Source organism: Phlebotomus papatasi, chromosome 1, assembly GCF_024763615.1.
Source record: "Phlebotomus papatasi isolate M1 chromosome 1, Ppap_2.1, whole genome shotgun sequence".
Classification (NCBI taxonomy): domain Eukaryota; kingdom Metazoa; phylum Arthropoda; class Insecta; order Diptera; family Psychodidae; genus Phlebotomus; species Phlebotomus papatasi.
In genome coordinates, this window is record NC_077222.1 from 109,047,882 (window position 1) to 109,061,003 (window position 13,122).

The window sequence follows — 13,122 nt, forward strand, 5'->3', positions numbered from 1 at the left end:
TTTTTTTTAAATCTATTATGGGGGTGCGGGAAGCCCCTGTCAAACACACGTCTTAACGGTCGCTTAATTTAAAATTTGTGCCTTAATTCATTACAAACTTTATTGATTTAGATAGAGTAACTATCCAAGAACACCAATTGGCAACTAGAATTCAAATCAGGAAAGAGGAAAGAGGCAAATTTTAATAAATTCGACGGGATGTTGAATTTTCCGTCCGTCATTTTGAACAAAAATTTTGCATGATCTTTCGCGAAGCAAGAAAACAATAACAAAATGTATTTTCATCTCTGTCGGACCATTTTTCCCAAGTAATTGAAGAACTAAAGTTACTAAAAATCCATTCCCGACAACAATTCGGATAAAAGTTGCCCAGGAATAAATCATCTAAAATCACTCAATTTGCGTATGATGTATAATACCATGGTAAGGAATGGGTTAAAGTTTGAGGATAGTTTATCTCAAAACTTAGGAAAATAAATTTAAAAAAAAAATTATTGATTGTAGCGACTGTAGCTACTGAAACTATAAATTCTAGGTTTAGTATAAGATTTTAATTATTCAGAAAATGAAACCCATTCCAGAGTTTCACAAGAAAAACTATTTTGATCAAATGTTGCAGAGAATAATTATCCAATTTTCTTGGATAAAATAAATGGGAAGACTTTAACCATCCAAAGAGAATTTAATCTATTTTCTTATTGTTCAATTGCTGCTGAAATAGCATTCAATTGAATTACCTTCAAAATGGCATTTTTTCCTTTGCCCAGATAAAGCATCAGCAGGAGATTGAGAAGCGCGTGAAGCAGAACAATGTGGCTGAGAAGAAGCTGTTCAAGGATATCTCCATGAAGCATGAGAATGATCGGAAGGCGTATGAGTTGCATAGGAAAAAGGAGTATAAGTTGAATAAGGAACGATGGAAGCGTGAATTGTCGATGGATGAGTCAACGCCGAAGCGTTTACGTGATGCCACGTTGCAATCGCAGAAGGAGAATCTGAAGCAGGCGGAAGCGCAGGAGGAACAACGACTGCTCAGGGTGCAGAAGAACTACATTGAATTGGAGATGAGGAAGTTCCGGAGGAAAAAGACACAGGTTCTCCATGATCTGGAGAACCAACTACTGAGAGATGTAAGTTCTTTTTTTCTTTCTTCCTTTTTTTTGGATTTCGGGAAAGGAATATTGAGGGGTTTCTTTTGGTAAAAAAAAAATAGGAATTGAGCAAGAAGCAGCAGCAATTGGAGCAAGCACATGGGATGCTACTGAAACACCATGAAAAGACGCAAGAGCTCGAGTATCGACAGCAAAAGAGTGTTCATAATTTGCGTGAGGAGCAAATAACGAAGCAGCACTCGACGGAATTGCAAAACCAAAAGGATTACATGGATCGGGCGGAGAAGGAGTTGATGAGGAAGCATGCTTTGGAATTGAAGCAGCAACCGAAGAGTTTAAAGGTTTGATATCAAATTTTCCCATTTGATTTTGATTTTCTTAATTGTTTCTCTGTGGGCTAAATGGGAAATGTATGTTTGACAGCAAAAAGAACTTCAGATACGTAAACAATTTCGTGAGACATGCAAGACACAAACGAGACAATATAAAGCGCTAAAGGCGCAAATATTGCAGACAACACCCAAGGATGAACAAAAAGCTGTGATAAAACAATTGAAAGAGGAGCAACATCGCAAATTAACTCTTCTTGGTGATCAGGTAAAGTTACAACTTGTTTTTTCTATCATTCTATAGCCATTTAGATGTCTTTGACATTTTCAAAGAATTATCTAGTACTTGTTCTTTTTTCTTCTTACCAACAAAAACTTTTGAAGCTTTTTAAATAGCAAAATGTAATGTGAATGTCTTACGGATCTGATATAGACAATTTTTATGGCATTCTTTCTTTATCACAAGTGGCGTTGAGTAAAATTGTCAATTTGACTATAAAAAAAATGCAGGAAAAAAAAAGAAAACAACGAAAAAATGTGCGTCAAATAATTTAAAGAAAATTTTTATTTTATTAAATAATCAAGTTCGAAGAGCAAAAATCGGAGTTCTCTTTAAGAAAAAAGACATTCGAAAATCGAATTCGAAAATCAAAAAAAAGAACTTTTTACTTCTCGTTTTGTCCGTTTGGTGGTTGAAGTAAGATTTTTTATTCAAATTTCGAAGTGTCTGAAGTCATCCGCAGTTTCCTTTTTTGTGAGTACAAAAATTCGAGATTCTATTTAAACTTTTCGAACATAAACGACATTTTCTTTCCGTACAGAAGTAGATCTTGAAAAATTCGAAAATCTATTTGAAGATCCAAAAAAGAGACTTTCTTACTTCTTAATGCTTTCGCAAGGTGGCGGAGGTTACATCCTGTTCGAATTTCGAAGTGCTCAAGTGTCAAAATGTGTCGATCTTCGCATTGTTGTAAGGAAAAAAACTGAACAACGACGTTTACTGTTCTCTCCCCAGTATTTAATCACTCCATAATCACTGAGTAACTTTTACCAGCTTTTTAGTGTGATATTTCATAAATTTTCCCCACCTTGTTCGAAAATTTAGTATGAAAATTCGAAATTGAATTTGAATTCTTCGAACTTCAACGACTTTTTGTGCAAATAGAATTCCATTTAACTTTTATCCAAGACACTATTGGAGAATCGAAATCAACTTCTGTTTGGGCTCTTTGTGCGTATTGAAAGCTGTTAGATGCAGTAGAATATGATTCTCCAATTGAAAAGTAAATCGACCTGAACTTGTAAAAAAAATCGTTGATGATCGAAGAATTGAAAATGAATTTTGAATTTTCAAACTAATTTTTCGCAAAAAAGTTGGAGAAAATGTATGTAATTTATCAAAGGCGTTTTTGATTGCCGGCGGGATCAGCGATTCTACTCTTCTTTTTCTTTTACCACAATCCTCTCGTGCAGTAATAACCTTCCCAATTTGAGAGCGCTCTTTAGTTGTTTTTCCTCTACCGATTCGAAGGTATATCAGAGAGAACTTATCTAAAAACCCGTTGGAAGTTCGAACGTTTAAACCGACGAGTTACACAAAAGTGAGCAAGTTCATTAAAAGGTAATTTATTTTAATGAAATGGCAATTCAAACGTTCTGCCATCTTTATAATTCCTCAAAACTACACAAAAATTCACTTTTTGCTGTAAACTTTTGCACACTGTTGTTGACATTGTTGATAATTAAAGTGTCAAGAATATCGAAATTCGAAATGGCAGAACAATCAGCGCTAAAGCGGCAGGTACGTGAACTTGCACCTTAGGCTTCTGCTAGATTTTCGAATAGGTTTGGCTTCGCTTCCCAGCAACGATAAAGTTCCCTGTTCGACATGCCGCGACGGTGGCGGCGTCCTAAATGTTCAGAAAATGGTGGCCATCAAAGAGAACTATTGTTTCAACCGCGTTCGCTTTTTCCCAGTCCGTAAGGACGCGTTTGCTGAACGGTGTTCCAACAGGGAATTTTCGTTGCTGGGTTAGGAATTGCTTTGTCTCTTCGAAAGGTTATTATACTGAATGGAGCCATTGTTGACGATTGAAGTGTCAAGAATACCGAAATTCGAAATGGCAGAACAATCAGCGCTTAAAGCGGCGAATACGTGAATATTTGCACTTTAGACTTCCAGTTGATTTTCGAAAAAGATTGGCTTTTGGATTTGGAGTGGCTTTGTCTCTTCGAAAGGTTATTACTGAACGGAACCAATATATAAAACCTCTTAGGAAAATGTTGACGTATAGGTAGGGGTCGTCGAAAAGAAGAATTCGATAACTCGTACCTTTCAGCTTTTTATGGACGAGAGAGAGTCAAAAATTAGGGGTCAGAAAAAATCACTTTCTGACTTCTTAGAGGCATAACTTAACTTTAGAAGGCCGTAGGAAAAAAAAATTGGGACACCGGTGTTCCAATCATCCCTAAAGGGTTAGTCTATGTCCAAAAAAGTCGTACTAAGAAAATTTATATAATTTGAATGAAAAAGATAAAAGGAAATAAATTAACGGTAGATTATCGATTCATTGCCAGATGAGACTGATACAGTCGGACTGGAAATTGGAAGACCTTTCAATTAAATTTAATTTAAACCAAGTTTATTGTGAAATAAAGTGCATCGGAGTTAATGGAGAAGGGCAGAAAAAAATATTCAGATTTTATGCACTTGCTCTCTGAGTTTGAGCAATAATAAAATTTATAAATACATTCCTGAAATGGAGTAAAAATACTTATAAAATAAATTAGATAAAGTTTATCTGGCGCAAATCCATCATAGTTGAAAGTTCACACAGAGTGAAAAATTTCTTGCAGAGCAAAATTACTCTGAAATTTATAAGCCATTAATTTTTGAGGCTGAAAATGTATAATTTTTTAATTTATGACTCGAGAGAGTCGAATAAGTCGCGTCGTTCGGTTTTTTTTTGAGTATTTTCTCACGGTTTCTTTTTCCAATGTTCTTTGCCTCGTTTGTTTTTGGCAGTATGAACAGAGTATTGCAGATATGCTGCAGAAGCAGAGTCTGCGCCTGGATGAGAGTCAGGAGCTTGAGTGTCAGCAGCTGAAGGACAAGTTGATGTATGAATTGGAGATTCTTATGGCCTATCAGAATAAGAATCGTATGCAGGCTCAAGCGCAGAGAGATCGTGAGCGAAAAGAGCTCGAGGATCGTGTGAATGTGAGGAGAGCGCTGCTGGAGAATAAAGTCAGGAATTTTTACGGAGTTTTTTGAGGCTTTTTTGGGGCTTATGGGAATTTTGTTTTGCTTTGCAGATGGAGGCGGAATTGCAGCAGTTCAGTCAGGAGAGAACTGAACGCATCCGGGAGCTCCATGAGAAGCATGAGAAGGCCATGGAGAGCTTCAATGAAGAATCAGCTCGAATGGGATTCAGGTAAGTGGTAGATTTTCCTTGATTGATTTTGTTTTCGGGAAATTGAAGAAGTTGCTGATGAATTTGTTCGGTTGATTAGTGCTCTCGCTCTGGCGGAAGCATCCAAGGAAACGTATCCGGATGAAGAGGGAAGTTTGTCCGGATCAATGATAAGTTTAGCTCATAGCAATAGTTCAACAAGTTTCCCCGCTGGTTCTCTCTAGCAGAGCGACTACAATTCAGATTCATGGAAGAGACGTTCAATGTAGATACAAGTAATTAATATAATTAACACAGAAGAAAATTTCAAAAGTGGAACATTTTCTTTTTTTTTTTTTAATTTAAATTAGCAAAACCACAACGGAAAAAGTAAAATTTATCCGTTTAAAATTTTGTCACAATGGAAACATTTCTCCAAGTTCTTTTGTTTATTTTTTTTGTCTTTAGGTTCCAAAATAAAAATGACATGAATTTTTCTCTGAAAATTTCCAATGGAAAAATATACTTAGTGTTTTTCCACAACACATTCAAATAAATCTAATGAAAAAAAATAATTAAAAAAAAATAGTGTAGAAAGTGAATGAAAAAATTATCGTAGCGTATTTGATGAAAATTTCTCTCCATTCCCCCCAAAAAAGAATTTCTTTTCCCAAAATGAAATACTCAAAAGAAAATTTCAGAAAAAATGGAGCAAATTGTGAGAGAAATTGTACCACTTAGTCCCATCCCAATTAATGAATTACAATCTTTATGCGTAGGAATAGATGAGAAATGAAAATTTGAAAATTAAAAAAAAAAAATTAATGAAAAAGAAACTGTAAATGAACAAGGAAGATGAAATGAGAAAGAAAAACATACACACTAAATAAGTCCTTCAAATATTATTCATAACCAATTAACATGATAATAAAAAAAAAACAAAATATTTTTGTATTCGTAGTAGAAAAGAATATGAAAGGAAAAAAAAATTGAGCGAAGATTTTTTTGTTTGGTAAAAAGACTATCCTTTCCAGAAGTTTCGAAAGAAGATGGAATTATTGAGAAAATGAGGTTAGAAAAAAACTAAAAAAAAATGCATTCATTGAACGAAAAAAAAATTTAATAAATTAATGTTGCTTCATGTTGCAGAAATGGAAAAAAGTACTAAAAGAAAATCTCGAAAAAAATCTTAAACATCAGATGAGAGAAGAAAATTCAGGACACAGTTCACTTTGTTAGACCTTTTTTGATGACTTTTTTATCGTATTTGGCATTGAGGTAGGGTGTCCCCAGGAAAACACGCCACGCCCATAAACTTGAACTAGACACGCCCACTTTGGAATTCAATTCACGAAAGGTAGCAAGAAAGCCCATTTGTGAATTTGAATATCTCGTTGATATTTGGTTGTTGACATTTCAATAAGAGTGAGTGAGATCTAGATCTAGTTATCTCGCTCATTCTCATAGAAAATTTTGAAAACATATTTACAAACAAAAATTATTGTGCGTTGGGCATTATGTCCAACGCACAATAACTTTTGTTTTGTAAACATGTTTTTGACATTTCTATGAGAGTGAGGGAGATCTAGATCTAGTCATCTCGCTCACTCTCATAGGAAATTTTGAAAACATATTTACAAACAAAAGTTATTGTGCGCTGAGCATTAAGATTTTTCTGCGTAATACCTGCGCATTAGATGGTTGTCCTCTTCTCTTCTTTATCTCCGAGTGACCATTGAGGTATTCCAATTCCAAAGAACTTCCTGGGACATCCCACCAAAATGAGGTTTTGCAAATTTCACATAGACACTCCAGGCTGTCCGACACATCTTTATAAGAGGACGCAACTTTTTAGCCCAATTCAACACCCAATCTACCCAGGTCCTTTTCCACTTGCTTTAGGATTACTGCAGAGGCTCCTCTTTGTCTTTCTCCAGGTTTTCTAGGTGTTTTTTCTTAACGCTCTGTCAAACAAAGTGCTTTTTAGAAACTGGAAAGCTTTGGAAGCCTTTCTGCATGGAATTTTCTCCTTAACTCTTTCGCGTCACACTTTTATTCAGAAAGTGAATTCATGTAAAATGGAGTTTTTCCTAATGCTTTATGATCAAATATAATACTTCTGAGAGAACTCGGAAAAACTCCGGGTCATATATGACCCTATTGTCCTCAAGGGAAGTGTACATACCATTTTCAAAATCTGATATCACGGGCTTTCTACGAGTTTTTTTTGCTTGAAGTTATTAATTTGGACAAAACCATGGTAAACTGGATTGTTTTGATGAACACTGTACTCCTGGTGTTCAAGGAATCTTCCTGGTAATCCCTTAAACAGTCACTGTCACAATATTTTGAGTGGTATTTGGCAAAAAAAAAATTAACCACATATTTATTCACACACAATATAATTGCACAATATGAGACGTTTACAGAATATTCTAAAATATTGCAAAATATGTTATAATTCATCAGATATAGGATGAAATGTCCAGGAGCAAGATATTTTTCTTCTGGATTTCACAAAGAAAAACAATGTCCCAACTGTCCCAACTACATTGTTGGCACGAAAACACTTTCATAAACTTTTACCCTTGCCGACAATAGGGTCATATATGACCCGGGAAATTCTACGCGCTTTTCTGGAAAATTGAGAGTAGTTTATTATATCAAAATATGCAATATACAATCTTTGGATATTCTTTTTGAATGCAACACGAAATTAAATCACTTTTCTCTCCTTTTAACTTTATTATTTTACAAATATTTTTTATTAACTTTTTAAGTGAATGTATGTTCTTCGATTTTTATTGCGCACTAATTCACAAATTGTGCCGAAAAATCAAGTAAAACACTTTGATATTTTTTAGCAACTTCCATAAGAAACAGAGAAAATGACAACCACCGTGTTAAGGTTACGAATATCACGCATGCAATACATTTTTCAGATTCTTCTTGTAAGTCACTATTTGATTGTAAAGTAGCGCCTTTTGCATTTTTAACTTCTCAAATAATCACAAAATTAGGATCAATAATCTCTTGATCGGAAATGAAAATAATTAATTGATTTGTTATCAAATTCTGAGGGAGGTGTCCCACATTCCACACTGCTTGGTCCTACTTTCCAAACTGTCCCAATTTCCAAATTTTACCCTAAAATGTTTCAGTGCGATCGTGATTTTAGATCACGTAAGCTTCTAAAATTTATCTAATTTTAGAGCACGGTATAAATAAAATATTTAAATTAATAAAAGAATTTTCAAATTTGTTTACTTTTCGTTTCGTCCGCGTGGTTTTAAATATTTTCTATTTGAATTTCAAAGTGGTTTGAATGTCAGATTTGTGACAGTATTCCATTTATTCTAAGGAAAATCAAAGGAACGGTTTGCGGAATCTTCGTTTTTTCCATTTTGTTTTTTACACTTCTGTTCTTCAGAGTTTGTCTTTGGAAACTTTGTTTATGGAAATCTTGTCTTTCATATATTTTAAACAAGTATAGTTTAATAAATGAAATAATGAAATCACATTGGTTTTTTTTTAAGTGTTTACTTTCGTACTTCACAGCAAAGGGAAATTTTCTGTGTTTTGGGAAATTTTTAGTTTCGTCCTTTGTGTCAAAGGAAATTTTCTGAGAAAAGGGACATTTTTGGAAAGTTATAAAATATGCTTTTGCAAAATGTGTCACGGACAAAATTTCCAAAAATTGTGCAAAATGTATGAAAGACAAGATTTCCAAAGTTTCTAAAAAAAAACAAAAATTACCGAAGACAAAGATTCCAAAGACAAACTGGAAAAAACAAAGATAAGATAAGAAAAAACAAAAGTGTAAAACACAAAATGGAAAAAACGGAGATTTCCGATCCCATTTGATTCATCTGATAATCATAATCGAACTTGAAAAATGTCAATAATTTTTTTTTTCAAATTTAACTGCTGCCCGAATTAAAAAGTAGCCCGATGTTAAAGGAGCCGAATTAGCGTGAGTCTACTGTATACGTAAAGAAAACTTCACTTTCTGTTTAATTTACTCACGGTATCCGAAAGATGGCGTCTGTAGGCAGGGCAGAGAATATTTGTGGGCGGGACTTAGAATTCAAGCTCCACCTCTATGCCAGATGCAAAAACGGTCAAAGTGAACTCTGGCCCAAATGATAGAATCAGTGACAATTTTTCTTAAAAGCTAGTCTTCCTATTTCGTTGTTATTTGCGCTTGTGTTTCAAAGAGAGAAAGAAAAAAAGGCAAGAAAATAGATTAGAAAAAAGTCGCTTTTATTTAATAAAAAAAAAGAGATAAGCATGAAGAAAAATGAAAAAAAAATTAAAATATAGAGCAAAAAGATCACCGTTTTTAACCCACACATATTTGAAAAAGTAAAATAAAACTATTGATAAATAGGTTTTGAAATAATGTATTTAAATGAGCTCTCATGGAGATATTTTAATTGAAAATGCGAGAAAAGTGAGAGAGGGAAGGGCAAAGAAAAGATGTACAGAAAGGAAAATTCTTAGTGCTTGATTATTTAATTTTAGCTAAAGAAAAAAAGAGATAATTTTTATCAATAAAAAAAAATCATGCAAAAAAATCACAAAAGAATGTAAAGAAGTTAAAAAAGAAAATCACATTTTGCAAAAAGAAGCAAAGGGCATAAAAGAATTAACAAAAAAAACACACACACGAAATATTGAGTGAATTACCCTTATGTTAGAGAAACTCCTAAAATTCGTAGGATATTAAATTAATTAATCTTAACAAACTATGATAAAGAAAGAAAATAGCAAAAAAAAAGAAAAATTGAGGGAGATAACGTAAATAAAAGTTCAAGTAGAAGAGAAAAAGAGAGAAATTATTGTAGAAATTGAATTTATCGCGATTTTCTTTTTGTTTATTAGTGTTTTTTTTGTAATACAATTGTTACCTTTTATCTATATTTTTAAAAAGTAATTTTTTTATCTGATTATTTATCAGGTGAATTTATTTTTCGATTGAGAAAGAAGTAAAATGTTTTAGAAAAGGTAAAAATGCGCTGTAAAATTTTTATTTTGTTAAATATTTTATTCGTTATGATTTTATTTCTTTTTCGCCATCCTTTTTCCTTCATCCTTCTTGACTCCTTGTTTTATTATTATTATTTTTTTAAATCTTCTTCCTTTTTCGAACCCTCGATGAATTTATTTATTAGCGAGAAAGGGAAAGAAAAGAAAATTGTGAACGAGAGTTTCTTGATAAGAAGGAAAAAAAAGAGAAAAGTAAATAATTTTATTAGGTGTATAGAACGATGAAAGTCTCTGTTTTTTTAAATTTTAGAGAGAAAAAAGAAAGAAAGAAAAGATGATAATTATTCTAAATATTAATAGAAAGAGCGAGAGAGGCGAGAAAGAAGAAATGCAAGAAAGTGTGTGAAATGAGGTGAAGACATTAGTTATTGCTCTAAATTATTATATAAATTAGTTATTTTTGTTTTGTCAATGTGTCAATTTAAATTAAATTGCGAAAGCGTGAGAATTGTCTTCTAGAAAGAAAAAGAAAAGAAAGAAAAACAGTGAAATATTTTGGAGGGAGGGGGAAGAGTTGTAAAATCTCTGCAAGAAATCGTGAATAAGTATTGTTTTTCTTTTTTAAAAAAGATAAGAGAATGATAAAGAAAACACTCTCTGTCATGGAAATTCCTTTCCCGCAAAGTCTTGCAAAAAGTCTCTACACTTATTCATACCTCATTTGGCACTCTTAATTTTCACTCACGATATTTTTTCAACTATCTTCCATAGCGCTATTATCGATGGAAATGCGCTATGGGGCAATTTATTTGTTGTAATCAGGTTGTTTAATTTATTTTCAGAAGATTTATTTAAAAAAAAAATCACAGCTTTCGGATTCAGTGAAGCTTTGCTTTTGCAGAATGCAAAGTAAAAGGATAAATTTCTAAAGTTGGGCAAGAGGAAAAGTCAGAAAGTTGGTTATAGCCTTACTAAATTGAAGAATGAAATTTCTTCTATTCACTCACAGGTGTCGTGTCACTATCAGGAAAGACATTATCAGTAGGGGAATTCTGTAATTTTCGTGACGCGTGAGTTCGAAACCCGACAATGCCAATCGAGCTTTTTTGTCATATCATATGAGTTCGAAAATGCAATTCACTGAATTTTTAATGAAATCCCTTTACTTGATGATTTTATGAAAATACAGTACGTCTTGGTTGATTTGTTTAACAAAATTCATTGTCATTTGAATTGCCAGAAATCTCAAATATGTGACTTCTGACAATGCCACGTGAGCTGAAATGACAATATCACGGCTACAGAATCGCATTTTCGAAAAAGCTCTCCTAAGATTCGAACCCAATTTGTCATATGGCATTGTCAGAGCGTTACAGAATTCCCCTCCAGGGTTCTGATTACAAAGCCATTTTTGTTTTCCGTTTCGTCCGCCAGAGGACTCTTATGACGAAAATAGGCATAAGTCCTCGAGAATACTCAGCTCGAAAAATTTAGCGGTAAAAGATCAGCCCAAACTATCATACAGTGAGGATTTAGGATCAAGAATTAGCGTTTTCAGTATAAATAACTCGGGTCAGAGAACATCGAGGGAGGAATGCGACCCACCGTTGGAGAGGTCTCGATCTCAGCTACAACATACTAAAATTTAAAGAAAAAGCATCGTCAATTTTTCGAAATATTCGAAATTGAATTTTCGAAAATCGATTTTTCGATCAATCGGACTTTCGATTAAATCGAATGAAACTGGGGTGTCATAAAGGTTGTAGTACTCCACGAGAGCTTTCCAAAACACCAAAATTTTTCGAATTCCGATAATTAGAACCTTAGATATTTCCATTCGAAAAATGAATTTTTAACCCCTTATAGCTCGAGTCAGGGGAGTCGGGATACCTTAAGTTTGGTACTGATCGAAAGCTCTTAGGCCCAGCTACAACATAATAAAATTTGAGATCGATCGATGCCATAGGGGCTGAGTTACTGAAAAAAAAAAACAAAATTTGGTGGTGTTTCAAAATGGCGGAAGGGGGGAGTGGGGAGTGGATCTGACATCACCTACTTCTAGCTGCCCATCGACATTTAAGCTTTGCCGAAAACCGCTTGTCGATATCTCTTTCCGTTATCTCGCTAGAAGTGGTTATACGACGGTTGGGACGGACGGGACGTCCACGAAAATCGATTTTTAGCGTATATGATATTCGTGATCTATGAGTATCAAAACGCGTAAATCCAAAATTTGGGCCCGATCTGACGAGGTCGCATTTCACTTGTGATTACAAAAGCTGAGATTGTAAAGAATCTCAGCTAACACTCAAGTTTCCAGAGCTTTCGACACTGTATCATGTCTTCTTCAGTGGTTCTTAATTTGTCTATTATGTTGGATATTGTCACTATTTTGTCTGATTTTCCACTCATCAGATTTGGAAAACAGTTGGGAGCTATTAATGAAAAATTACAAAATTATCACTAACAATATTTTTCATTAAAAAAACTTTAAAAATTCAAATTATTTTCATTGGTTTCAGGGAAAACCATATGACACCTGTTGTAGGACATATATAAATCCAATAAATTAAAAAAATCTGTCATTTAGCTACCTTTTTAGGACCAAAACAATTTAATAGATGGAGATAAAATATTGCTGTTGTTTAAATTAGGTGAAAAAGCTATTCTTTCACTTGAAATCTAAATATTTTAGTTACACATTTTGCAAATGTCTTTACAAATTGTGTAATTTTGAGGTTACCATAACCTCAAACATAACCTCGTAACGTAAACATTTATCATAAGCTTACTTTCTGATATAACCTCTTGCGCAACTATAAGACATTTCCAAACAACAACAAAAATCCAGAGATTCATTGGCAAAATTCCCTTAAAAAACCTACCCTCAACCCCAACTTCTTCGGAAAACTAAACTGCTGAAAAATATTACATGCATATTTATCTTAAAAAGAAAAAAAAAAGAGATGTTTGCATAAAAGTGAAACATATCTTGTTTTATCATACAGAAAATCGATTTGTAAATAGTTAAATTAATGATTGATTTTTTCTATGTCAGAATGAACAGAAAAAAAGAAAAGAAAGAAAATGATGAAACACAATTAAATTAAACAAAAACAAAAAAAATAAACCTAGAAGCGTTAACTTTCAAAAACTTGACCCAGAATCAAACGTGTGGAATACATGCACGATAAAAAAGGAAAAAAAAATCGTTATAGAAAACGCAAATCACTTTTAATCTAATCAAATAGAACGAAATAATGGAGAAAGTATAAATAATACGAGGAAAAAAAATATACT

At 33.3% G+C, this 13,122-nt stretch overlaps 1 protein-coding gene across 1 annotated transcript in view; it reads left to right on the plus strand.

Moving 5' to 3' along the window:
• Positions 1 to 12,981, plus strand: part of LOC129799204 (serine/threonine-protein kinase Tao) — a 29,775-nt gene extending 16,794 nt beyond the window's left edge. Inside the window, exons 6-11 of the mRNA XM_055842893.1 lie at positions 768 to 1,130; positions 1,214 to 1,453; positions 1,536 to 1,709; positions 4,467 to 4,688; positions 4,757 to 4,875; positions 4,955 to 12,981. Coding sequence (XP_055698868.1) covers positions 768 to 1,130; positions 1,214 to 1,453; positions 1,536 to 1,709; positions 4,467 to 4,688; positions 4,757 to 4,875; positions 4,955 to 5,078 — 1,242 coding nt within the window. The 3' untranslated portion in view covers positions 5,079 to 12,981. The remainder of the gene's footprint in view (positions 1 to 767; positions 1,131 to 1,213; positions 1,454 to 1,535; positions 1,710 to 4,466; positions 4,689 to 4,756; positions 4,876 to 4,954) is intronic.
• Positions 12,982 to 13,122: the final 141 nt, after the last annotated feature.